Source organism: Ruditapes philippinarum, unplaced genomic scaffold (assembly GCF_026571515.1).
Source record: "Ruditapes philippinarum isolate M1 unplaced genomic scaffold, ASM2657151v2 ctg617_1_1_1_1, whole genome shotgun sequence".
Classification (NCBI taxonomy): Eukaryota; Metazoa; Mollusca; class Bivalvia; order Venerida; family Veneridae; genus Ruditapes; species Ruditapes philippinarum.
In genome coordinates, this window is record NW_026859650.1 from 299,374 (window position 1) to 325,121 (window position 25,748).

Here is a 25,748-nt window from a genome sequence, read left to right on the forward strand (position 1 = left end):
TGTAATATAGGTACGATTGCATACTACTTTTGTGAAGACTTAAGGTTTGCTGCATGAAAGGTATTATGTAAAATGAACATGTCATGAGATATAGCAACGGACCTATTCCTGTTTTTTTTGTGTGTGTAATGTGTATTTTATAACACTTGCAACAATCAACACCAAATGGTTCTATTGCATTTCTATAGTGCTAACAGGTTATAATACTGTTTAGAGATACCATAATATAATAAAAAGTGGAGATGAAAGACCAGGGTTTTGAGGGTGAAACGTACAGGGGTGAAACATCCAGGAGATGTAAAGTCCAAACACATAGAAGAACTAAACACAGTGTCCATTTATTATTTAATCTTATTCTGACAAACACTTACTGTGACAACAGATAACAGTTTAATACAACAGTAAATTAAATATGACTAAAGTGTAACAACATAAAAGGTAGTTGTACCAAATAAAGGATATCATTACACAAATACAACATAAAGGCAGCTAGCAACCGTTGAATATTTTTTAAAAATTTATTTTAAAGTTTTCACATATTACTTTGCAAATTACAGCTAACAAAGCAGCAGAGATAAATTAATTTTCAATAAAATTACAATGTCTATTATTTACTTTTAAAAAATCTTTCATTTAAGATATTACATACAGGTTCTGTACACTTGACTAGTGATAGAAAACCATGTTAATTTTAGCAGAAACTCAGTATTTTTGCCTGCATGTTATTGTTTGATCAAGTGTTAATTTCCATATAATATAATATATATCTATCTATCTGCTGTATAACTGGTTTACTTAATACCTAAACAATTAGAAACAAGAACTGTAGGTAGGGAAGCAATGCTGGACTATTATTAGTGCTTGACAGTAAAAAGGCCTCGATAATGTAAAATTTTCTTAGTTAACAAGGGAATAATTTTCCTTTAAAACCATGTTACAGTACGCCTTGAAGAGAGTCCTATTATGCTCTCAAAGAAGAGTATAAAATTTCAACTTGTTTCAAAGCTAAATGTCAATAGAATTTGAAAATATCTGAGGTAATATGCAAAGTTAAATGTAAATTCTAAGTCGAAAAAAGGGGCATAATTCTGTCAAAATGCTTAGTACAGTTACCTGCTCCTGTCTACAGGTAAGGGTCATGCTGGTGAATAAGTGCACAAAGTTTCAAAGCCATATGTGAATGGACTTTGAAAATATTTGAGGTATTACAAAAACTTTATAACGTAAATACTAAGTAAAAAAATTATTCTAAAATGCTTGATACAGTCACCTCCTCCTGTCTACAGGTTGGAATCATGATGGCGAACAATTGTGGAAATTTTCAAAGCCATATGGCAATGGACTTTGAAAATATTTGAGGTATATCGTAAAAACTTCGACATAAGTTGTTACGTATACACCGACGTTTGGGTGACTACAAAAGCTCTACTTATTTTAATCGAACAGTCAAGCTAAAATCAATCAGTGTTGCCAAGCAGCCACAATATATTCCATAATTTTGTTTTAAATTTAACAAATTTTAAGTGCACAACTGGCTATTTGAATGAACCAGAACTTCACGAGTCGGATATGTCGCCTTGTGAACAATGTAGTTAAGGAGAAATGGCCAGAACAAGAAAAATAACAAAGGGCAATAACTCAAAAAATAAGAAGTGCAGAGCAGCATTTTCTTTGCACTATACTTCTTATCAATAAGATATATCATCCTATGAAGTTTCAAGTCCATAGCTCTTATAATTTATGAAAAATTAATAAAGGGCAATAACTCAAAAATAAGAAATGCAGATTATTGGTTCTTGTACAATGCACATTTTTTATTGAGATCTATCATCCTATGAAGTTTCATGTCCATAGCTTTTGTACTTTAGGAGTAACTAGAACTATCGCTGAATGCGATTCATACCCCCACCAATGTCCTTGACAGAAGACAACTTGGAAAGGTGGTTAAGGGAATAACTTAAGTGGCACAAATACATAAAAAGAAATTATCTCTGGTGAAAAAAAGACTAATTGTACAGGTAATAGTAAAAATATCTATTATCAAATCATGTTCGAAACAGTTACAAATAACCTTTCATTTTCCCAATATACTAAACTTTTATAAGTCAATTTTTGACCTTCAAGTGTGGCCTTGACCTTCAGCTGGCACAAGGGTATGATGGGTTCTGCACATCGCCCAATTGGAGAGAACATTTGAGTAAAGTTTGAAGAAAATCCTTCCATTAGTATAGAATTTATAGAGCGGACACAACATATTGTCTAGTATTGATTGTATGTAAATTTAAAGACTTAAAAAGGGGGATAACTTTGTCAAAATGCAATACAGAGTTATGAAACTTGACCTGCATATCGTAATTGTGACACCTCATATATCTTTTAAGTTTCAAGCAAATACCTATGCTAGTTTCCGAAATAATTTCAAGAACATGTTTTAATCTAAGAACATTTTCTAAGTCAATTTTTGACCTTCAAGTCTGACCTTGACCTTTAGCCTGCACAAAGGTGACATGGATTCTGCACATAACCTTGTTTAGGTGAACATTTGAGAAAAGTTTGAAGAAAATTCTTCCATTAGTAAAGGATTTATAGAGCGGACACAACATATTGTCTAATATGATTGTATGTAAATTTGAAGATTAAAAAGGGGCACAACTTTGTTAAAATGCAATACAGAGTTATGAAACTTGACCAGCATATCTTAATTGTGACACTTCATTTATATTTTAAGTTTCAAGCAAATACCTTTTCTAGATTCAGAAATATTCAGATATATGTTAAAATTAAAGAACATTTTCTAAGTTAATTTTTGACCTTCAAGTGTGACCTTGACCTTAAGCCGGCAAAAGAGTGACATAGGTTCTGCACATAACCTTGTTGAGGTGAACATTTGAGCCAAGTTTGAAGAAAATCTTTCAATAAGTGTAGGACTTACAGAGCGGACACGACATACTGTGTAATATTTGATTGTTTGATATTTGACCTTCAATTGTGACCTTGACCTTGAGCTGACACATGGGCAACATGGGTTCTGCACATCCCATTGTTGAAATGAACATTTGAGCCAAGTTTGAAGAAAATCTTTCAATTAGTGTAGGACTTACAGAGCGGACACGACATATTGTGTAATATTTGATTGTTTGATATTTGACCTTCAATTGTGACCTTGACCTTAAAATGACACATGGGCAACATGAGTTCTGCACATTCCCTTGTTGAGGTGAACATTTTAGCCAAGTTTGAAGAAAATCTTTCAATTATTGTAGGATCTACAGAGCGGACACGACATACTGTCTAATATATGATTGTGTTTGATATTTGACCTTCAATTGTGACCTTGACCTTGAGCTGACACATGGGCAACATGGGTTCTGCACATCCCCTTGCTGAGGTGAACATTTGAGCCAAGTTTGAAGAAAATCCTTCAAGTGGTATAGGAGTTATAGAGCGGACACGAAAATGGAGACGGACGGACCGACCGACCGACGCGACAAAGCGAATCCATTATAGCCCCCCCCCACATTTTGTGGTGGGGGTATAATGACCTGGACAAAAGTAAAATATGAAAATTAACAAAGGACCATAACTCAAAAATTATGAAGTTCAAAGTACCAGTCCTTGTGCAATGCACTTTTTCTAAATGAGATCTATCATTCTATGAAGTTTAAGTCCATAGGTTTTATAGTTGAAGAGAAATGGCCCAGACAAAATTTGAAGTATGAAAATTAACAAACGGCAATTACTCAAAAAATAAGAAGTTCACAGTACCAATTCTTTTGCACTGCACTGCACTTCGAGTTATCATATATTATTTTGTTATAAATTTCTAAATTTCCAAATTTTCAGGCATGCAGGAGATTAAGTTCTGAAAGAGTTACAATGATATCAAACATACAGAGTCTTTTTAATATTAATATGTTCTTCCTGTTAAAAATCCTTTTTAACTGAAGGAAATTTTAGTTGCCTAGCTACCATGCAAATTTCTTTGATTTTGATGCTTCTGTTCAGGATTAATGCAAATTTTACCAAGTCATTCTACACTAATATCAACATAAAAAATTCACTCATCTATCATTGTCATAGATAAAATAGTTTTCATATCCTAAAAGTATAAAATATTTAAAACTTGACAGCAAGTACTGAAGCTTATCACTTCACATTTAATGCAGTCATTTTCAATGAGATATAGTCACACAAACAACTAAAACTGTTTATTTATCTTGAAATCAAGACTTTAAAAACTTATAAAGACAGGATTACAGTTGATCAATTCATGAAATGCATATGTTCAATGCAATTCTATACTTAAAGTGACATGACAAATGTTGTATTACACAAAACACAATCACATGAAAAGTTTTAACATTATGGAAGTAAGTTACTGGTAAGCTGACATAGGCAACCATTAATTAATATGATCCACACACTAGTCAATATAGCATTAGTCCTTATAGCAGCAGGCCTCAGGGGTTTTACTATTAAAATGACTTTCAATGGCTTTTTAGATCATCTATAAGCAGTGGGATATTGTGACCATGTCTTGATGTCTGCAGGACAATACTGGCAACCTGTTGCATTGTTTCTCCCCTTTCCAGAGCATGTTGAGACTGACACTTCCATTAAGTCCTAAAATACATATAAATTAGAAGTTTAAAAAAATTGTATAGGATATAAATAGCACTTAAAATGAAACTTAAAACAAAAATGTCGAACGACACATATGCCCCCTTTTCTAGCCCTTGACACACATTTTGTTTGTTTGTTTGTCTCATTTTACGCCTTTTTCAACAGTATTTCAGTCATATAGGCGGGTAGTTCCCTAACCATCATTCCTGGAGAGTTACACCAGTACTAGACAACCTTCCTCCGCGCTAAACTACCAAAGCATCTCCCGGGGATCGAACCCACGCCAGAGAGGTACCTGGATTAGAAGTCATCGACTCTAACCCCTCGACCACGGAGGCGGTAATTGGTAGTTTTGTTACAGAAACTTGCCATAAATGGGTACATGGAAGTGTTCAATTATGGAAAAAAGAAAAATAATGGAGACTTTGTGATAAATAGTTTTCAAATGATAATCAGATATTAGAAAACTACAGACCAAAAATCAATAGAGGCCACCAATCAAAATCAGAAATATGATGACCCTGTGACCTTGACCTTTGACCCAAAAATTACTTTGGTTCATCCACTAATTATGATTAATCAATATGTGAAATATGACAACTTTGTGTTGAATACTTTTCAAGATAATCAGCTAAAACCGTTCTGACATTTAAGACCCCTGTGAGCTTGACCTTTAACATAGTGACCCAAAAATCAATAGGAGCCATCTACTAGCTATGACCAATCAATATGTGAAATATGACTTCTTTGTGCTTAATACTTTTCAAGATAATCAGCGGAAACCATCTTGACATTTGAAGCCTCTGTGACCCTGACCTTTAACATAGTGACCCAAAAATCAATAGGGACCATCTACTAGTTATGGCCAACCATCTACTAGTTATGGCCAATCACTATGTGAAAAATTAAAGAGTTTGTGATAAATAGTTTTCAAGATAATCAGCGGAAACCATGTGGTCTACTGACGGACAGATCAACATTTGCAAAACAATATACCCCCTTTTCTTCGTAGGGGGCATAATTAAGATTATTTTTAACTGAATATTCTTTTCACAACTGAAAAATACCATGGCATAAAAGAATATTTATACAAGAGGGCCATGATGGCCCTAAGGTCGCTCACCTGTATGTAGGCCCTCGGAGCTGGGCCAGTTTGAACCCCAGGGCTTTTATTTGAACAAACTTGGAAGACACCTATAAGAAGATGATTCATGATATACACACTTATAATGAAAAACAATGATCTGCCGTCCCCTACCCCCGGCAGGGCCAATTTTAACAAAGGGCTTTTATTCGAACAAACTTTGTAGACACTCACTAGAAGATGTTTCGTGCTAAATATTATTAGCTCTAGGTCTTTGAGTTCTTTAAAAGAAGATTTTTTTAGTTTTTACTATATACATATGGGGAAAATAAATGACCCCCTGGGGCGGGGCCAATTTTGAATCCAGGGCTTTTATTTTAACAAACTTGGTAGACACCCATTGGAACATGTTTCATGCTAAATATCTCAGCTCTAGCTCTTTGAGTTATTTAAAAGAAGATTTTTTAAGTTTTTACTATATACATATAGGGAAAATCAATGACCCCTGGGACAGGACCAATTTTGACCCCCAGGGCTTTTATTTGAACAAACTTGGTAGACACTCTTTAGATGTTTCATGCTACATATCTTAGCTCTAGCTCTTTTGGTTCTTTAAAAGAAGATTTTTTTAAGTTTTTACTATATGCATATTTGGAAAATCAATGACCCCCTGGGGCAGGGCCAATTTTGACTCCAGGGCATTTGTTTTTGAACAAACTTGGTAGACACTCACTAGAAGATGTTTCATGCCAAATATCTAAGCTCTAGCTCTTTGGGTTTTTGTAAAAGAAGATAATTAAAGTTTCTTCTTTCGGTTGCCATGGCAACCAGAGTTCTGCATGGAATTAAATTCTTTGAACAATTTTTAAAGGTGACCACCAAAGGAACATTCCTGAGAAGTTTGGATGAAATTGGCTTAATGGTTTATGAGGAGATGTCATTTAAAGTAAAAGTTCACAGACGGACGGCCGGACGCTGGACGAAAAGCGATCACAAAAGCTCAACCTGTCATTTTGTGACAGGTGAGCTAAAAATGTATGGCAAAGGAACACATTTTATATCAGAAAATTACAAAAAAATACCTTTATATTTATAATATTCTTAAATATTTTTTACAACATGCTCATGATAAAATATGTCAAAAAATATTATGGCAAACTAACCTGATCCCTCTGCACAAACACAAATCTCATGGAACTTTCTTGGTGTCCTAATACATATTGAACCAACATATTGAGAATAGGGAATTGGGATAGTGCACTTGCTGGGCATAATCCAAAGGGTAGGAGTACTCTACATCAAGAGTGCATGGTGGAGTGCCTGAAATGTACAGTAGTAAATTTATAAATTATGTATTACTGATATACAGCTTTTACAATTTATATAACAGATTTTGCTAAAGTCCCAAAGTTTTGCTGCCAATGTAATTCCTTTAATATACAGTCGAACTTCGTTCGCTCAAAGTCCGAGGGCATGTGCAAATTTGTTCAAGAGATCGGTAGTTCGAGCCAACCGAGGTCGAACTATTATTACATAGAACAAAGGCCTCTAGGTTTTCAAACCTACATCGGTCAAATGATAAATACGTCAATAAAATTGTTTACAGTACATTCATTTGTTGAATTTTCCTAGTTAGAATTATTATCCTATTGAAAACATATTTAACGGTCACTGTGTTAATCTATATTCATGCATATTGTAATTGGTTGGGTTCGATGGGGCAATCATTATCCAAACTGTGAACAATGTTCAAAATATATTTATATGTTTATTATGGGATGAATTTTATTTTAAACAATGCATTAATTAAATATCAACAAAAGAACATCTTACAGCAGCATCTATTTGTAGTCATTTACTAAAATAAACACACGTACAAGTACCATATATAAATAGATTACACTGTTACAATTCACATTGCATGAAGCACGGTTGTAATTAAAGCCATCCAGGTAATCGTCATTCATTTATTGACTTTTGGCATTTCAGGGGTTATTTTCTTTTTATTATTACTAAAGACGGCAAATATACAATTTTATCATAACAAACAAATCGGTATCAACACCTTTTAATTTGTATCAGTTAACCTTAATTGCCCTTGTCACCATCACATGGTGTTAAAAACATGTGTCGCGCCTGTCAATTATTTAGAACCTGTCGACATGCAACTTTTGTTGCCTGTTTGTGTTCGACCAAAAAGGTGTGACTTACACTATATTTCTTCTGAAGGGACCGGAGATCAGGTTCGAGCCATGGGTGTTCGAGCGATCCGAGGTAGAACAATATATATTATATAGGAATTTGCCGGGACTTGGCGATGAGTTCGAGCGGAGGGAGGTATTCGAGCCATCCAAGCTCGAGCGAACGAAGTTGAACTGTATGTCCTTTCTAGAAAGCTTGTCATAGGTCTATGACTTTTTTTATTAAAATATTAGCTAAAATTCAGGCTTATAAAATTCATGAATGTGGTTCTAAGTGTCAACAAACATTTTGATATTTTGACGTGGCATTATATGTTTATACAAACATAGTGCAAATACACAGTGTAACACTATAGATGTGTCAATGAAAAATTATTCTTTTCTGCTTGAACAGTCTGAATGCAGGATATGTGATTTATAGAATATTATGTTAGTGTAGGTTATCATAACCTTTTACCCCATTAGCATATTGCAAAAATTTGCCGTTTTCATTGAAAAGTCCCTGTAACAAGTTCAAACTGCTGTGTCTATGAAAAATGCTTCAAATTTACATAGTTAGGACATCCTTTAAAAAAATGTTTGTTTGCAGTAACGCGACCGACTCACAAAATTTACCCCTACTCAAAAAATTCTTTCATGGTCTGGTTTTTGAATCAGAAAATTATGCCTTGCGCTTTGTTTTCGTTCTTTTAAAGGTTAATAGAAGATACAAAATGTAGGTCTTATTAAATTAGAATTCAGTTATCAATTAATTAATTGTTACCAGATTATCAAACCATATATTGTCCAGCATTTTGAAATTCCATGTTTATTTATTTATTAATGAATGTTCATAAGCAGTAGATGACCCCTATTATTAATTTCGAAAACTATTTATCACAAAGTCTTCATATTTCAAATACTGATTGGTGATACCTATAAGAGAACCCCTACTGATTTTGGGTCACTAGTTAGTTCTCTAATATCTCATTATCTTGAAAACTATTTATCACAAAGTCTTCATTATTTTTCAGTTTTCCATAATTGAACACTTCCATGTACCCATTTATGGCAAGTTTCTATAATAAAAACCTACCAATTATGTTAGTCAAGGGCTAGAAAGGGGGGAATCAACATACCTGCACAATGCACTATAACCTTATCTTCCTATGTTCTACATTTGCCAATAACACGCACACTTTTCTATATCCCAATCTACCAATGTTCCAAATTTGCCAATATCGACTCTTCAACTCCACAAAGCCAAACCTAAAAAGGGGGAAAAGAACAATAATGAAGGCAAACAATGATAAATAAAGGGACTGTCACAGGAACACAACACTACACATGCCTACTACCAGTTTTTGATGCAATTACTTTTCAACCTAAAAAGATAAGCATATACCTTGCTTTAAGGCTTTTGTGTTTCCAGACATGCTTATTTACAATAAACTTTGCTGCCCAAAATTTGTAAAAAATAGAAACTTAAGATTTTACATTTATTGTTTCGAGCAACCATCAACTATATCTTTAACAGACCGTTGGATGTTTTTTATGCACACCAAATTTTCTTTCTTCAACTTTAAATTTTTTTAGAAAAACAAATGCACATAAAAAATTCAGTAACAATTTCTTGCCAAATATTAAGGCAAATGCATAATTTCTTTTTTTTTTAATAAGAAAAAGTATTCATCAACAACAAAAGCACACACTTGCACAAGCACTACAAATGTTGATAGCAGCTCCAACCAAACCCATGATTTCCACAAAGAAAACAAATAACTTACATGAACACTTCGCTATATCTGTGCCTCCCAACGCCTTAGTTGTGCCAATACCAATACTTGAACTCCATAAACACATCTACACTTAACTTTTAAACTTCACAAGCACATAATGCCTAAAAAAGGATAAAACAATCTATTAAATCTTAATCACTCAAACGTCCTTTATATAAAATAACATGTGTCTATTTTCAACCCAACTTTTGTAACATTTTCCTTTAATCAAGGAAAAAGCATTTCCCCACAATAGTATGCATGGCAAATCAAATTGAAATAATTTCTTCTTCCACAAATATGAAGGTAAATACCATTTTCACATGTTTAAATCTGATTTCAGGTTCCCCCCTTTTCTAATCTATTGCCCTATCTTTTCCCCTACAAAAAGTCACAGGCACTCCATGCGCCGATGTCACTGACTATACTGCTACCGACTGAAGATAATTGTTTATTTTTCCAAAAAAAATCTGCTCCCTCTAGCATTAGTTCTTAAATAAATTCTTAACCAAAATGTCAAATGTTTAACAAATAGTTTTGTTCTTTTCATTAAATAGGAACAAAAAAATATACCCAAAAACTAATAAGGACATGCAACTCTAGCATAAAAGGGAAGTAATTTGGGCTTCTCATTAGGAATTTGTCATGACAGTTCATAGTGTGCACAATTCTGTTGCAATGGTTTTCCCCTATACAACTGATACTGGTAAAAAGGCAACGCTCCCAATAGAAAATAGACAAGTAATTCCCAATCCATGACAGATAAATCCCCAGTACAACACTGAAAGATTCCCTCAAAAGAATCATCAAATTTGAAGGTGGACATAAACAGAAATACCATTGTTAAGCGATACTGTATGCAATAAAAACCAAGTATATATAACCACATGAGTGATATTTCCTGAAACATTAATTTTTCCTATTGAACTAAATCAAATAAAATATTATTATGGTTTAAAATATTAACTTTCTGAGTTTTATCAAGGATAACCCACCAATTGCAGCCAAAAATAACCAAAAAAAATGCCGGAAACTGCAAGCAAAATCTCAACAATGAGGTTGCCATTTTTTTCTTAGCTATATCCTGTACTGAACGGTACTATTTCTGCAAATCAGTTGCTAACAAAATATTGCCATTTTCTTGGTTATTTTTATGAAAGTAATATATTTTGCATTGAAAATGACTTGTATGGAGTTGAAGTGTGTCACAGATACACTATTACACCTATAGTATGCCGCATTAAATTTCATACAATAATGGAAGTATAAAAACCATTCACCACCATACATAATAAGATGTTACACCACAAAGTTTTTTTTGCATGATGATAAAGTTTTTCAGGGGAAAAAAGATATATTATAGAATTATTAACCTCATAATTTTCCCCAAATCGACATTTTTCACATATCTTTCCCCTCCCTACCAGCACCCAGCATCTTCCCCTTTCCGTAAAAAAAACCCCTGAATTGTAAAAGAAATAAATTTGTACTGTGCATCAAAACAAGTTTGTTGACATTGATTTCCCATGTGCATAATTAGATCAAATGTGTATTAACTGTGAAGAAAGCAATGCATTCCTTGCATATATTTATAGCAAACAGGGTTACATTTGTCGTAAATTCAGAATTATTTCCTTATAGAATGCCAATTTCCTTAGCCCACTTCATCTGCTCTTTGCAGAACGTACTGTTCAAACTGCATTGGCCGCCAAGGAACAAACAGTGTAAACAACAATTACATTTATTTCCATAAAGATTCAATTTAAAGATAACTATTCAACATCTATTGTCTCAACTTGAACATCTCTTCTTAACAAAGATAATTTCAAGGAACAGTGCAAAAAACAAGTACCATTATTGTCATAAAAATTCTAGACCAATATTCAACATTTATTGTCGCAACATCTCTTCCTAACAAAGATTATTTCAAACAACACGTACGTGTTCACTGCCAACTTTTTCAATTTCTGTTGGCCATGCGATTATACCTTTGAATACTTCTATAGTAATACACTCCTAAATTTTTTTCATAACAATGTTAACAATCCATACCGAAATAGGTTTCTAATAGAAGGCCGAGTTGACTGGTCCGAGTCAGTATAAGTCCAAGTTGATCCTTTGCGGCAAAAAAAAAACCACAAAGGCCATGAAAATCACAGGCGAATAAACCTTGAATATTTATAATGACCATGTCAACATTTAGGCACCTTACCATGTCCGCCACACATGCCAGTACTTAGAGTAGAGAAAATTACTAAATCGACAAAAAACCACCGTTCCAACAAAAATTAGGCCTGAGAGAAAGTGCTACCATGGATTTATATGAATTTTGGTGGTTTCGTCAAACTACTGTTTCGGCGGACTAACATTATGAAAAGGTGCGAAAGAGGTTTCGTCAATCTTATTTTATAATTAAAGGCATAGTAGGCATGGTTCATGTATATAAAGTGGTTTTATCATCAATATGTTTGTTGTAATCAAATTATGACACAAAATTTCATTAATGAATAGAATACATTGAAGAAGTATGTCTATTTATTATACCTATTTTGATAATGATTTGTTCGTTATTGGATTAATTCAGTAAGTTTTGAGAAAAAAAATATTTAAAAAAAAACAACATTAAAGCTTCATTTGACGCCTGGTTGATGTAATGACTACTTCCCAACTACTGAGATTATGCACCCACAATCCAATAACTTCAACGACAGGATTTATGAGGACAGTTTTTAGGTTTTATATTGAGTGATGAATAAAGAATGAAAGAAGATTGTTGTTGTTTATGCCTGTATCAATTGTTTATATAGACTCTATATAAACAATTGATACAGGCATAGCTTAAGGTCTTCAGCGTACCAGTTTATATACTATGACATGCCGCATCAGATGAAAAAACAAAAATGTTAAAGAGCTGCTTATAAAGTTTTGGAAGCCAGAACTAATACAGGCATAGTATTAAAGAGAATCTACTATGTTTTTTTTTACACTCTATATAAACAATTGATACAGGCATAGTATGAAAGAGAATCTACTATGGTTTTTTTTACATAATAAACAACAACAATCTTTTTATCAAGTGACAGTAACCAATTATTTTCCTTTCTGTTTATGTCATATAACAAAGAGTCCAAGTTCAAAAGAAATATCTTTATATTTTCCCTGGTATTGTGATTTCCTATGCCATAAGCCTGATAGGCATTTTCACCAGCCACATGACCGTCAAACATTCCAGAAGAAAAGAAAAAATTACAAAATCGACTAAAAACCAACGTTCAAACAACCATATGACCGATAGAAGGCGATACCACGGATTTATATTGGCAATTATTGCCCGTGGCGCTACGTAGGCTAAATGCACAAACTATTTACTACTTTTAATCACTTTATGAAAAATATACAACCTTCACAGCAGACAACAATATAAAACATAAGCAAATAGAACAAAGACAGATATATACAAACAATAACAAACCAACCATTTCTTCCCGCCAAAAAGTCATTTGTTCTCCAAGCCAGCTTGTAATTAGGTCACCTAGACATTCTAAATCATAGCTAACACGAACTGACAATGGGAAATCAAGCAGATCATTAAATAAACACTAATCTACAATATAAATAAAGCATAAAAAATCAATACTTACAGTTTAAACTTGCTAGTACATTTAAATTATCGCTCTGAAATAAACCCTCTCTCTTCCTTAATGGCTGCCTGTTTGTTGATGTTTTTTCATTGGCTTACATTGTCACGTGATCAAATCAACATAGGTGTGGACTAAGTTATTTCCATTGCAGTTCTGACTTTAATTGTTTTAATCACAATTTAATCCCCGAAAAAATATGTTGAAACAATTCCAGAATTAACACAAATCTTAAAATTACCGAAAACATTAAATGTTATATAAATTGTAAATAAAGGTTTTACATTTCACCCCTAAATAAAACATAATGGACTCAACCAAAAACAAGCGTCTCTCTCTTTATTTAATGATGTATTTACATGACCATGATCAACACATAAATCCCAGACCAATTGTAAGACGAAACTATTGTAAAAATAATACTATGACCACAGCAGATTTCGTACAGAAAAGTTGAGCAGCCGACAGTGCTTGCACTAGAAAGACTGTATAAACTTGAGCAGCCGACAGCGTTGGTACTGGAAAGACTGTGCAAATTTAAGCAGACGACAGTGCTGACACTAGAAAGACTGTAAATAGTTGAGCAGCCGACAGTGCTTGCACTTGAAAGATGTACAACATTGAGCAGCCGACAGTGCGGGCACTGGAAAGACTGTACAAACGTGAGCAGCTGACAGTGCTTGCGCTGGAAGGACTGTAAAAACTTGTACACCCGAAAGTGCTCGCACTTGAAAGACTGTACAGACTTTAGCGCCGACAGTGCTTTGCCTCGGAACCTTAAAAATGCAGCATTTGGACACACAAACAAATTCTTCTGCTGACACTAAGAGCTGTTACAACGATTTAAACATTGGATGTGACGGTGAATTAAAGATTGGATGTGACGGTGATTTAAACATTGGTCTGCAGCCGAAATGATGGAAGGCATATTTATAATGGCCCAGCGAGAGAGCCAATCAAAATTCTCAATCTCAAATCTCAAAATTTCCGAGTTTTCTCATAAAGGCCGTACATTTTTCACAATTGTTTTATGTTCATAATGTCGTGGTGAACTTCATTTAAGCCTTACATTTGAAGTGAGAACGTGCCTAATATTTAAAAGTTAAATAATAGTAACGATTAATGCACATTATGTCGTTCAATATGAAAAGGCTAATACACGGCAATGTTGGGCCAGAATGTGATGATCGGCTCGCAAAATAAATAATAACATTCAAGTGTTTTTATTCACTAAGGGCCGTGTACCTAAATGGACATGGCACTAGCCCAATCTAATATTATATTGCAACTGTGTACGATTTCGAAAGTTTCAGTATTGTTCTTAACATTCTATAATGACCTCTTTGTTCAACTTCTTTTACATTTGACAGGACTTTAACTTGATGAAATAATGCATTTTTACCTTGTTTATGCAAAGTGCAACATTTAAAATGAATCCTTGCACCTGTTTACGTCTTTAAATCAAATGTCTTTGGAAATATTTATTCAAAAAGATCAGGTGGATAAAACTAACACATCGAAGATGGCGTATTTTCTTCGACTAAAAAAAGCTTGACTGCATTGAGCTAAAAATCTTGAAGTCTTAGAAAAAATGAAGATCCCTCGAAAATACCGTCATTTAAAATAAACTGCTATTCATAAAGCGAAAGTTCAATGAAGAATGTAACGTCTAACGTGTACAACGTCTTGAAAAATAATAAAGGAAACTCAATTATAAAATAAAAAGATAAATAAATGAAATCTAAGAACACAGTAAAAACAACAGAATGATGTCATGCATGTAACATTTATAGAGCACGTAATATAAACTAGATTGCGCATCATATAAGTCAACAGTCAGTTAGCGAGTCCTTCAATAAAAAGTGAATCTTTACCCTCCCCCGAAAAAAGAGAGGCTGATTGCATAATGTAATCTCAGTCATAAACGAAAATTACTGAAAATACTTTATATTTAGACTCAAGTCGCATAGAGTATACATTTTACAGCAGTTTCGCGTAGCAGATATTTCGGTGTTAACAAGGTGGTTGTGTCAGCATTACGTTTCAATAAAAGTAGTGCAGTTAAAATGGCTAAAAAACTAACACATTGGGCGGATTTACTTACAACTATACTTCATTTTGCCTTTGTTTTAGCTGTTGGACCCTGGGTAAGATAAATTAACCAATATTATGCAAAATAGCCACGATACTATCTTTTGGAAAAATGTCTTAAATAAATTGGCGCGCTAAGATGTTTATCTCTTATTCTCCTGAGAATTACGAAAACGAGGAAAAATTACTGGCGCGTGGAAACAACCTGTAAAGAGCTACATCTTAAAATATCCAGTTTTTGATTTCGAATAAATCAATTTTTTGCAAAACAATAATACGTTTACCAAGAAAACAAAGCCGACCGAGTGTAAGAATGTATTCAGAGTATTAGTTTCGTGATTTAACAATGTAAAAAGAATTTTTAATAATTTGCGTTTTCATTATTTTAAGTCCTTAAATAAACTTTGTATTGATAAGTCAATATTATGAAATATCGTATACAATAAAACCTCTCTATTAACACCACAAACGGGACTGCACCAAAGTGGTCTTAATTGCGAGGTGGTTTCATTTGTGGTTATCATTATATGTTATTATCAGATTGTACATATACACATATTAAATAATAACTAGAATGGAACACGACTTCTAACGCTCTTCTTCCTTGCAGTTGTTTTCAGTATATGTTTTCAGTATATACTTTTACATAGCTATTCTGAAAAAATACGTTTGCCTCGAGTGCATTACATTGTAGTGAAATCTATGATAAAATTTTGCATTTGATAATGCAGTAAATATAGTAAAATGCTAGTTAGAATCTGATTATTTATATCAACGGTAAACATTGATTTTACATAGCGACAATTTGATCTGTGTGTATAGAAGTTCTTTTCCTAAATTTTTAATAAACGTTATGACCAATCCTTTTGATTGTACTGCATGGCCGTCAAAACATTTGTCCTGTCGGTATTCATTTTATTCTGTTTAGGACAATTTTGTAAGCTTGATCCATTCTATGTACTGTTAAGATAATTACGTTCAATGTTAACCGAGTGATATATGTGCAGAACATTGTATTTAAAGCGAATACTGTAGACATCTAATCAGGATATTTATTCTAAAATAGAGAATAATAGAATCCCTAAAGAAAGTCCAACACAACAAAATTGAAAATGTTGCAGCTAAAGTCACAGTTTGTCTTTCTTATTATCATTCCGAATGAAAATAAAAATAACATATTATATAAGCGTAAAAGTATAATATTAATTATAATACAAAACATTTTGGGGCACTATGTTATGTCGGGTAACATTCGCATTAACGAATCAGCCTGATAGTGAATCGTTCAGTGTATATTCCTTCATCAGCTATCGTAGTCCAAGTTTCTTTACCGTTTACATCTATAACGCAAAACTACACTTATTATTTCATCAGTTTTATAACGATGACAATGAATAATCATAGTTTAACAAGTCAACGGAATTTCATTTCTACTTTTTTCAAATTGTAGTATTTTTTCTTCCAAAGATACCAATTAATTAAAGTACCGTCTAAATTACCAGGCTGGTTATGATACTGTCCATTGAGATTGGCATGGAAGCAACCATTATACCACCACGCACCATGCCAACGTTCCGCACAATTTGACGACCATTTATCATGGTCTCTGTCATACGTTGTGAACATCATTCCATTATGATAGTCAAGAGAATCTTCTGCAGTTCCATTGTATCCGCTCACTTCCAGTTTGTAATTGTTTTCTTCAGGATATATCTTAAACTGACTGTACTTAGCATATGCACTGTTTCCCTCAAAATCTTCAATCTCTATCCGAAGTTCGTGTACGCCATTTGATGTCAGTAGACTCAAATATTCATTGCCGAGCCAGAACTCACCATTTAGATCACCAAAGCCGTTTTTATATTCAGCCCAGGTACGATAAAAATCTGTTTTACCATTCAGTCTTCTTTGAAATACTATCCAGCCACCACCAGTTGTTGTTTGGTCACAGTAAATTTCGAAACCTTGTCGTAATTTGTTTACTCCATTGACTGCTGCAAACGAACGACAGGAGGTAGGATATAATAAATCTTCCATATGCGAATATAAATTAGTTATGAGAGTTTCAAGGTTTTCAATTTGTTTCGTGTTCTGCTGAACCTGTTTAGCGATACTTTGTAACACTTTACGGTCATTTTCAGACGTTATTAAATTGTCTTCAGAAACATATTTGACCGTCTCAAAGTTGGTTAATAATTGATCAGTATTATTGACAGCGATTTTGCAATAACTTTCAACGTCTTTGTTAAGGGATATCAAATTCTTTTCAATCTTTGGAATTTCCCGTCGGAACCTTACAGCCTCAGACTTTTCCTCTGTGAAAGCAGTCCTGAGTCTCGTGAAATCCTCTTTCAATGTATCCACTGTTTCAAAATCAATCTTACTAGCTTTTGTGGTTGCTAAAGTTACGGGCTGTTTTTTCCTGATTGTCGCATTTAACACTTTATCGATGCCATCTAGTCGAATTGTTATTTCAGCAATATCTTCGTCTCTAAACTCACCTTCGGTATTAAGTCTATTTTCTAAATGCTTGACCATTGACTTTAGACGATCAAATTCCTTTGTTGAACTCGTCAAATGAATTACATGTACGATGAAAAGAAGAACTTTTACTATTCCAAACAGCTGCATATTCATGTGTAACTATGAAAATGAAGTAAAGTTTATCCTATTTGTTATCAAACGTTCTTAAAGCTAGCATGAACGATTTTCCTCCATCAATTCAATTTCAAAACAACATAAAATTCACCAATCCTTAATATTTTAGAACAAATAATTATCCCGTTCGTACACTATTCTATCAAAACATGACGTTAAGTTTTCTCTCTTAAGAATGTCTATTGCTGATGTATTTTTCTTAGAACAAATCAACACCTGAATATTCTCATTCAAAAGTACTTGAATATAAAGATAAAACTACAAATTTGAGAAGGAGCCAATTCTATTTTTTGTATCTTACATCAAGTGTTTTAAGGAGAAGTACTTTATATGCGTAGTTTATACTATTATACATGTATCATGATATTAGACTTGTTATATGATTCCATGTGTACATAGAATTAGATATTATAAAAATTTTAATTGACATTTGTAAAGCTTAACTATAACTTGTGTATCACATGACCTCTTTTGTTTACAATGAGATATAATAATTGCGTAATTCTTTTTGTGAATATGTTGAACATAAAATATAGATATACCTTTGTATACCTTTTATACAAAAAATGTAACAAAATTGAAAATGACATGCATATATCTTTGACAAAAAAATGACACTGCTTTTGTTATAGGAAATACTCATTGATAGAACTTTTTTTTATTATGAATGCAGAATATTTACAGAATTGTCTTCAAAAGGGGGAAAGGAAAACAAAATGGAAAAGAAACAAAATGAGGCGTCATTATATCTGTTATATCTGACTCGTAAAACAATATTTTAAAAAAGGGAAAAACTGATTCAATATTATGCTAAATAATAATTATTGCCATCTTCAACAACATCAAATTGGCATTTGTTTAATATCTGCTCTCGGGATATGATTGCACATTTTCTTGCATATCAGACAGGAGATTTTATTGTGTACAGCGGTGCCAGAAAATCTCATAATACACCACTCTGTAAGACAAGTCGCGTGCTTTAACCTTTTACTACATGAGCACATGTATTTATTTTTATATTATCTTCAAAGAAATAGTAAATAAAATAATTAAAATTCATTAAATAAACACACCTTACTTTCGTAACTAACCTTCAAAACTGACTTATAAAACAACAAATGCAAAAAACAAGAAAATTGTATTACGTCGCATGACAACATGGTTTTGATTTGGGAAAAAAAGAAACATTTTATATTTTCAAGCTTTAGGGATTCTTTATTTCTCTCTATCTTGGCAGTCATTTTTGAAGAATTTCTTTAAAATATATCAGGGTCAAAGATTACATTATTCAATTTCATTTCAAAGAGCCTCTTTTAAGTTTATTTGGAATTCCTGTTTCCTTTTTCTGGAAAAAAACATTATATTTACCTTTCGAAGACGGCGGCTTAAATGTGCCTAATATAAAATTAAAATGGTTTTCACTCCTTTTAAAACATATACAAGATACAGTTCATTGTAGATCTTCTCCTTGGTTTTATTTTGTAAAATACTGGATTTGGTTACAATTAAGAAAATTTAACGAATCTTTACATGAAAATTATTTTCCGCATAGTGAATTTTGCCCTCCTCTTTATAACATGTGTTTAAAAGCTCTTTTACTTCTTACTGAAAAGATACATTTTCACTTATTTATTGAATGATCCTTCTTTAAACCCCTTAATACTATAACTATATATTTACTAAACACTAAGAGAAAATAAAATCAAATTCAGTGAAAAAGTTTTTAGATTTTTTGATTTACCTAAATTTAATAACGATATTATACACATGTTTAGTCATTTCATCAATTTCTAGATATATAATTTGGTTAAATCGTATCACAATAAGAAAGTTTCCGAAAGGACTGTCATTGAAAAATTCCTGTCTAATTTAAGATATAGAATATACTCAGATGAAAAACGTTTAAATTCTCTACACTTTTGGTTTCGTGTTTTTAAACGAAAATGATATTTCTTTTAATAGAACGTGTTTCATTGACTTCTATCTGAGAATACTTAATTTGAAATTATAATTTTGCTGCTGTTTGTTGTTTTCTTTCTCTTTCCAGGATAATGGTAGTTATCGTCGTGATGTGCCTTTAACCTCATCTATTGAACCCCATCTTCTGGAAAGGGAGAAAAACTATACAATGCATATAAGTTACTTCCCTTTTTGTTTTTTCGTTCTCTTTCTTAGTATAATACAAGGAATCTTCGCTACGCATTCGTCGTGATTGATGGAAGAGATATTCAAATGTCGGCGTAACGTTTTCCTTGTCTTTTTGAATTGTGTGAGACGAATAAGCCGAGTTTGTATTTTATTGCGGTTTGTCTTTAAGTATTTTCTTTTATTTCGTTTGCTAGAAATTGTGTGGGACAGTTCGGCTCAGTTTGCACATTTATGCTTGGTCTTTCTCATACGGGTTTTCCCGAAACATCCATTTTCTTCATGTGTCATTACTTTTATTTTTAAATGTAACTTAGTTTTCCGTTAAATCACATACCTGGCTTTGTATAAACGACTTTTCCTACTTGTATGTATGTGAAAGAAAAAAATAGACTAAACTTGATAAGCCGACAATGCTGACACTGGAAAGACTGCACATATTTGCAAGCCTAATCCTTCACCTTTTGAATTTGTGAAATGAGCCGCGTCATGACAAAACCAACATAATGTGTTTGCGACCAGCATGGATCCAGACCAGCCTGCGCATCCGCGCAGTCTGATCAGGACCCCTGCTGTTCGCTATCAGTTTCTCTATGTGTTATAGGGTTGGTAAGCGAACAGCATGGATCCTGATCAGACTGCGCGGATGCGCAGGCTGGTCTGGATCCATGCTGGTCGCAAACCCATTATGTTGGTTTTGTCATGACGCGGCTCAAATTGACTTTTAAAGCTTCAAGCCTTTTTATGATGCATGTGGTAGACTCAGGTACGGACATCGTATTTCCAAACTTAAGCTTAAAATGTTTCGGTTCTATTCTAAACAATTCAAAGTTTAAACAAAATCTCTTATACAATTTTAAACCTGCTGTATGTCTTTGTAAGACTTTTTACATTTGTAACATTTTCTTAAGTTGAAAAATATATTAATGCTATAGATGCACATAAGAAATACTTTTCAACCATACACAGTGAACTTTATAAAAAAATTATAGGAGCCGCGCGTCACGACAAAACCAACATAATGGGTTTGCGACCAGCATGGATCCAGACCAGCCTGCGCATCCGCACAGTCTGATCAGGATCCATGCTGTTCGCTTACATACCCTATAACAAGTAGAGAAACTGATAGCGAATAGCATGGATCCTGATCAGACTGCGCGGATGCGCAGGCTGGTCTGGATCCATGCTGGTCGCAAACCCATTATGTTGGTTTTGTCGTGACGCGGCTCATATATATCGGACTAGTAGTAAACAAAAATTATTTCGTTAGTAGTGCTTTATTCAACGTCCGGCTTGATTTAGCTTTTAAATTTATTCTCGCCATATGTCATCAAGATTTTTTATAGTTATTAAACATTGTTTCTTTTTATAAAAAGGTATCATAAAGGAAAAATTATCATCTTTTTAAAACTTTAGCAATTATTTGATTGGATTATTATGAAATACAGCACAAATGATGATCATTTCCAAGTACGCATGAATGAGTACTTTAAAATAGATATTTAAAAGGAAAACAGTTGATTTGCTTTGTTAAATGTATAAGTCAAGATAAAAATGATTCATAATAAATTTCATCTAATACTATTTGTGTGGTTTTGAGTTAAGGCTCTTTATAATTAAAAAGCCGCAAAATTACCCAGAGCCAAATATTTATCTGCATTGTAAGTATATATTTTTGTATTTACTGAGGAGGGCATGAGGAATTCTAAGTGTAAATACATTATGGTATGTTGGTATTATAGTATTGACTGTTTGTACATATCTTAGTATATAATAATACAGCAAAAGCGCCTCCATCTGTGAGATGTGACTTTAGTACTACACAATTTGAACTAAACAATTAAGAAATCTCAATTATAAATAAGCCGCGTCACGACAAAACCAACATAATGGGTTTGCGACCAGCATGGATCCAGACCAGCCTGCGCATCCGCGCAGTCTGATCAGGATCCATGCTGTTCGCTTACCAACCATATTACAAGTAGAGTAACTGATAGCGAACAGCATGGATTCTGATCAGACTGCGCGGATGCGCAGGCTGGTCTGGATCCATGCTGGTCGCAAATCCATTATGTTGGTTTTGTCGTGACGCGGCTCAAATTATATATGTATGTAAACCAATGTCTTTCAAAACAACTTTGCGTTACATTTTTTATTTCTTAGGGGAATTGATTCCTTGGGAATGTTTCGTCAGATCTTTCATGTATATCCTGCAGAAACATCGCCACATAAATGAAAGTTTATCAATGAAATTGATTTTTTGGTAAAGACTGTACAAACATGAGCAGTCGACAGTGCTTGTGGTTAAACACTAGGCCACCGCATCCCTTAAATAAATGAAATCTTAGAACACAGTAAAAAAACAACAGATGTCATGTATGTAACATTTATCGAGCACGTAAATGTTATCTAGATTGCGTATCCAATAAAAGGCCAACAGTCAGTTAGCGAGTGAATCTTTTAAATCCCGCCCAACCAAAACACGGAAGGCTGATTGCATAATGTAATTTCAGTCATTAAAGTAAATAACTAAATATACTTTATATGTATACTCAAATCGTATAGAGTATACATTGTACAGCAGATATTTCGGTGTTAACCACGTGGTCGTGTCAGCATAAAGTAGTGCAGTTAAAATGGCTAAAGGATTTACACATTGGGCGGATATACTTATAACTATTCTTTATATTTATTTATTCTTCTTGTAAGTTAAATTAATGAATAATGTCAAAATATAGCCCCGATAATATCTTTTGGAAAAATGTCTGAAATTATTGGGCGCACTAAGATTTTTATCACTTATTCTCCTGAGAATTACGAAAACGAGGAAAAACGAGATGATCCAGCCTTTGATTTGGCTTGAAGCCAATATTTTTTTCTCCCAACGTATACCAAGAACACAGAACCGGCCGCGTGAAATAATGTACTTGTTCAGAGTTAGCTTCGTGAATTAACAATGTAAAAAGAATTTTTGATAATTTGCAATTTCTTTGTTCTTATCATTGAATAAACTTTGTGGTGATAAGTCGATATTATGAAAGATCGTATACAATAAAACCTCTCTATTAAGACCACAAACGGGACTGGACCAAAGTGGTCTTAATTGCGAGGTGGTCTCATTTGTGGATGTTATTATATATTATTATCATACTGTACATAAACACATGTCAAATAATAATTAAAAAGGAAAACGACATCTCACGCCATTATTCTTTGAAGTTGTTTTTCAATATGTTTAGATACTTTTAAATAACTAATCTGAAAAAATCCTTTGCACCGAATGCATTGCGTTCCAGTGTAATCAATGATATTTTGCATTTGATAATGCGGTAAATATAATAAAATTCTAGTCAGATAGAATCTGGTTATTGATATCAACGGTAAACATTGATTTTACATTGCGACATTTTGATCTGTATGTATAGAAGTTCTTTTCTTTAATATTTAATAAACGTTATGACCCATAAATTGTGATTGTACTAAATGACCGCCAAACAGTTTTCCTTTATCGGATATTTCGGCATTTATTCAATTCTGTTTTGGACAATTCTTTGAGTTTGATCCATTCCATGTACTGTCAATGTAACTGCGTTCAATGTTAACCGAGTGATATATGTACAGAACATTTTACAAATTTAAAGAGAATGCTGTAGACATTTTATAAGAATATCTATTCAAAAGTCACAGTTTGTTTTCCTTATTATTATTTTGAATGAAAATAAAAATAACATATAATATTAATCATAGTACAGGGCAATATCTTATGTCGGGTAACATTCGCATCAACGAAACTAAGGAATAAATCATCCTGATAGTGATTCGTATGGGATAGTTCAGTGTTTATTCCTTCATCAGCTATCGTTGTCCAAGTTTCTGTAAAGTTTACATAACGCAAAACAGCAATTATTATTTTATCAGTTTTATAAAGGATGATAATCAAGACCCTAGGTTAACAACTTAACGGAATTTCATTTCGACTTTTTTCAAACTGTATCGATTATTCTTCCAATGATACCAGTTAATTCCAGTACTGTCTGATATACCAGGCTGGTTATATTGTCCATTGAGATTGGAATAGTGGCAATCCTTATACCACCACGCACCATGAAACCTTTCCGCACAATTTGACGACCATTTATCCTGATGTCTATCATATGTTGAGAACATCATTCCATTCTGATAGGCAAACGAATCTCCTGCAGTTCCACTGTATCCATTCACCTCCAGTTTGTAATTGCCTTCTTCCGGATATAAACTTACTATACTTAGCATATGCACTGTTTTCCTCAAAATCTTCAATCTCTATTCGAAGTTCGTGGTTTCCATCTGTTGTCAGTAAACTAAAATGTTCATTGCCAAGCCAGAACTCACCAATTAGATCACCAAAGCCGCTTTTATATTCAGCCCAGGTACGATAAAAATCTGTTTTACCATTCAGTCTTCTTTGAAATACTATCCAGCCGCCGCCGTCTGTTGTTTGGTCACAGTAAACTTCAAAACCTTGTCGTAATTTGTTTACTCCGTTGACTGCTCCAAACGAACGACAAGAGGTAAGATATAATAAATCTCCCATATGCAAATATAAATTAGTAATTAGATTTTCAATATTTTCAATTTGTTTGTTGTTTTGCTGAACCTGTTCAGCTATACTTTGTAACATTTTACGTTCATTTTCAGACGTTTTTGAATTGTCTACAGACACATGTTTGACCGTCTCAAAGTTAATTAATATTTGATCAGTATTATTTACAGCGACTTTGCAATAACTTTCAACATCTTCGTTGAGGGATTTCAAATTCTTTTCAATCTTTGGAATTTCCCGTCGGAACCTTACAGCCTCAGACTTTTCCTCGGTGAACGCAACCCTGAGTCTCGTGAAATCCTCTTCCAATGTATCCGCTGTTTCAAAATCAATCTTACTAGCTTTTGTGGTTACTAAAGGAACGGGCTGTCTTTTCCCGATGGTCGCATTTAACACTTTATCGATGCCATCCAGTCGAATTGTTATTTCAGCAATATCTTCGTCTCTGAACTCACCTTCGGTATTAAGTCTATTTTCTAAATGTTTGACCATTGACTTTAGACGATTCAATTCCTTTGTTGAACTCGTCAAATGAATTACATGGACACTGAAAAGAAGAACTTTTACAATTCCAAAAAACTGCATTATCATGTGTTACTATGAAAAAGAAATAAAAATATCCTATTTGTTATCAAACGTTTTTAAAGCTAGCATGAACGTTTTTCCTCCGTCAATTCAATTTCGAAACAACATAAACTTCACCAATCCTTAATCTTTTAGAACAAATAATTATCCCGTTCGTACTCTATTCTATCAAAATATGACGTTAAGTTTTTTCTCTTAAGAATGTCTATTGCTGATGGGGTTTTCAGAACAAATCAACACCTGAATACTCTCATTCAAAAGTACTTGAATATAAGGATAAAACTACAAATTTGAGGAGCCAATTCTATATTTTGTATCTTACATTAAGTGTTTTAAGGAAAAGTACTTTATATGCGTAGTACCAGTATACATGTATCATAATAT

General features: G+C 33.3%; 1 protein-coding gene, 1 long non-coding RNA gene and 1 pseudogene across 3 annotated transcripts; all 3 read right to left on the reverse strand.

Moving 5' to 3' along the window:
- Positions 1–521: 521 nt before the first annotated feature.
- Positions 522–13,642, reverse strand: LOC132757357 (uncharacterized). Of its 2 annotated transcripts, none has more exons than XR_009629439.1 (5): positions 13,307–13,642; positions 9,675–9,787; positions 9,027–9,156; positions 6,871–7,027; positions 522–4,623 (listed from the first exon to the last, which is right to left on the reverse strand). It is a non-coding gene; the product is annotated as an uncharacterized LOC132757357 (long non-coding RNA). The 2 variants fall into 2 exon arrangements; XR_009629440.1 differs by lacking the exon at positions 13,307–13,642 and adding an exon at positions 10,661–10,679.
- Positions 13,643–16,480: 2,838 nt separating this feature from the next.
- LOC132757374 (fibrinogen C domain-containing protein 1-like) lies at positions 16,481–18,236 on the reverse strand. Its single transcript, XM_060748640.1, has one exon. It carries the CDS (start codon positions 18,029–18,031, stop codon positions 16,808–16,810), a length of 1,224 nt encoding a protein of 407 aa, XP_060604623.1. The 5' UTR covers positions 18,032–18,236; the 3' UTR covers positions 16,481–16,807.
- Positions 18,237–22,874: 4,638 nt separating this feature from the next.
- LOC132757358 (ficolin-1-like) lies at positions 22,875–25,522 on the reverse strand (annotated as a pseudogene).
- Between the last annotated feature and the right edge of the window lie 226 nt (positions 25,523–25,748).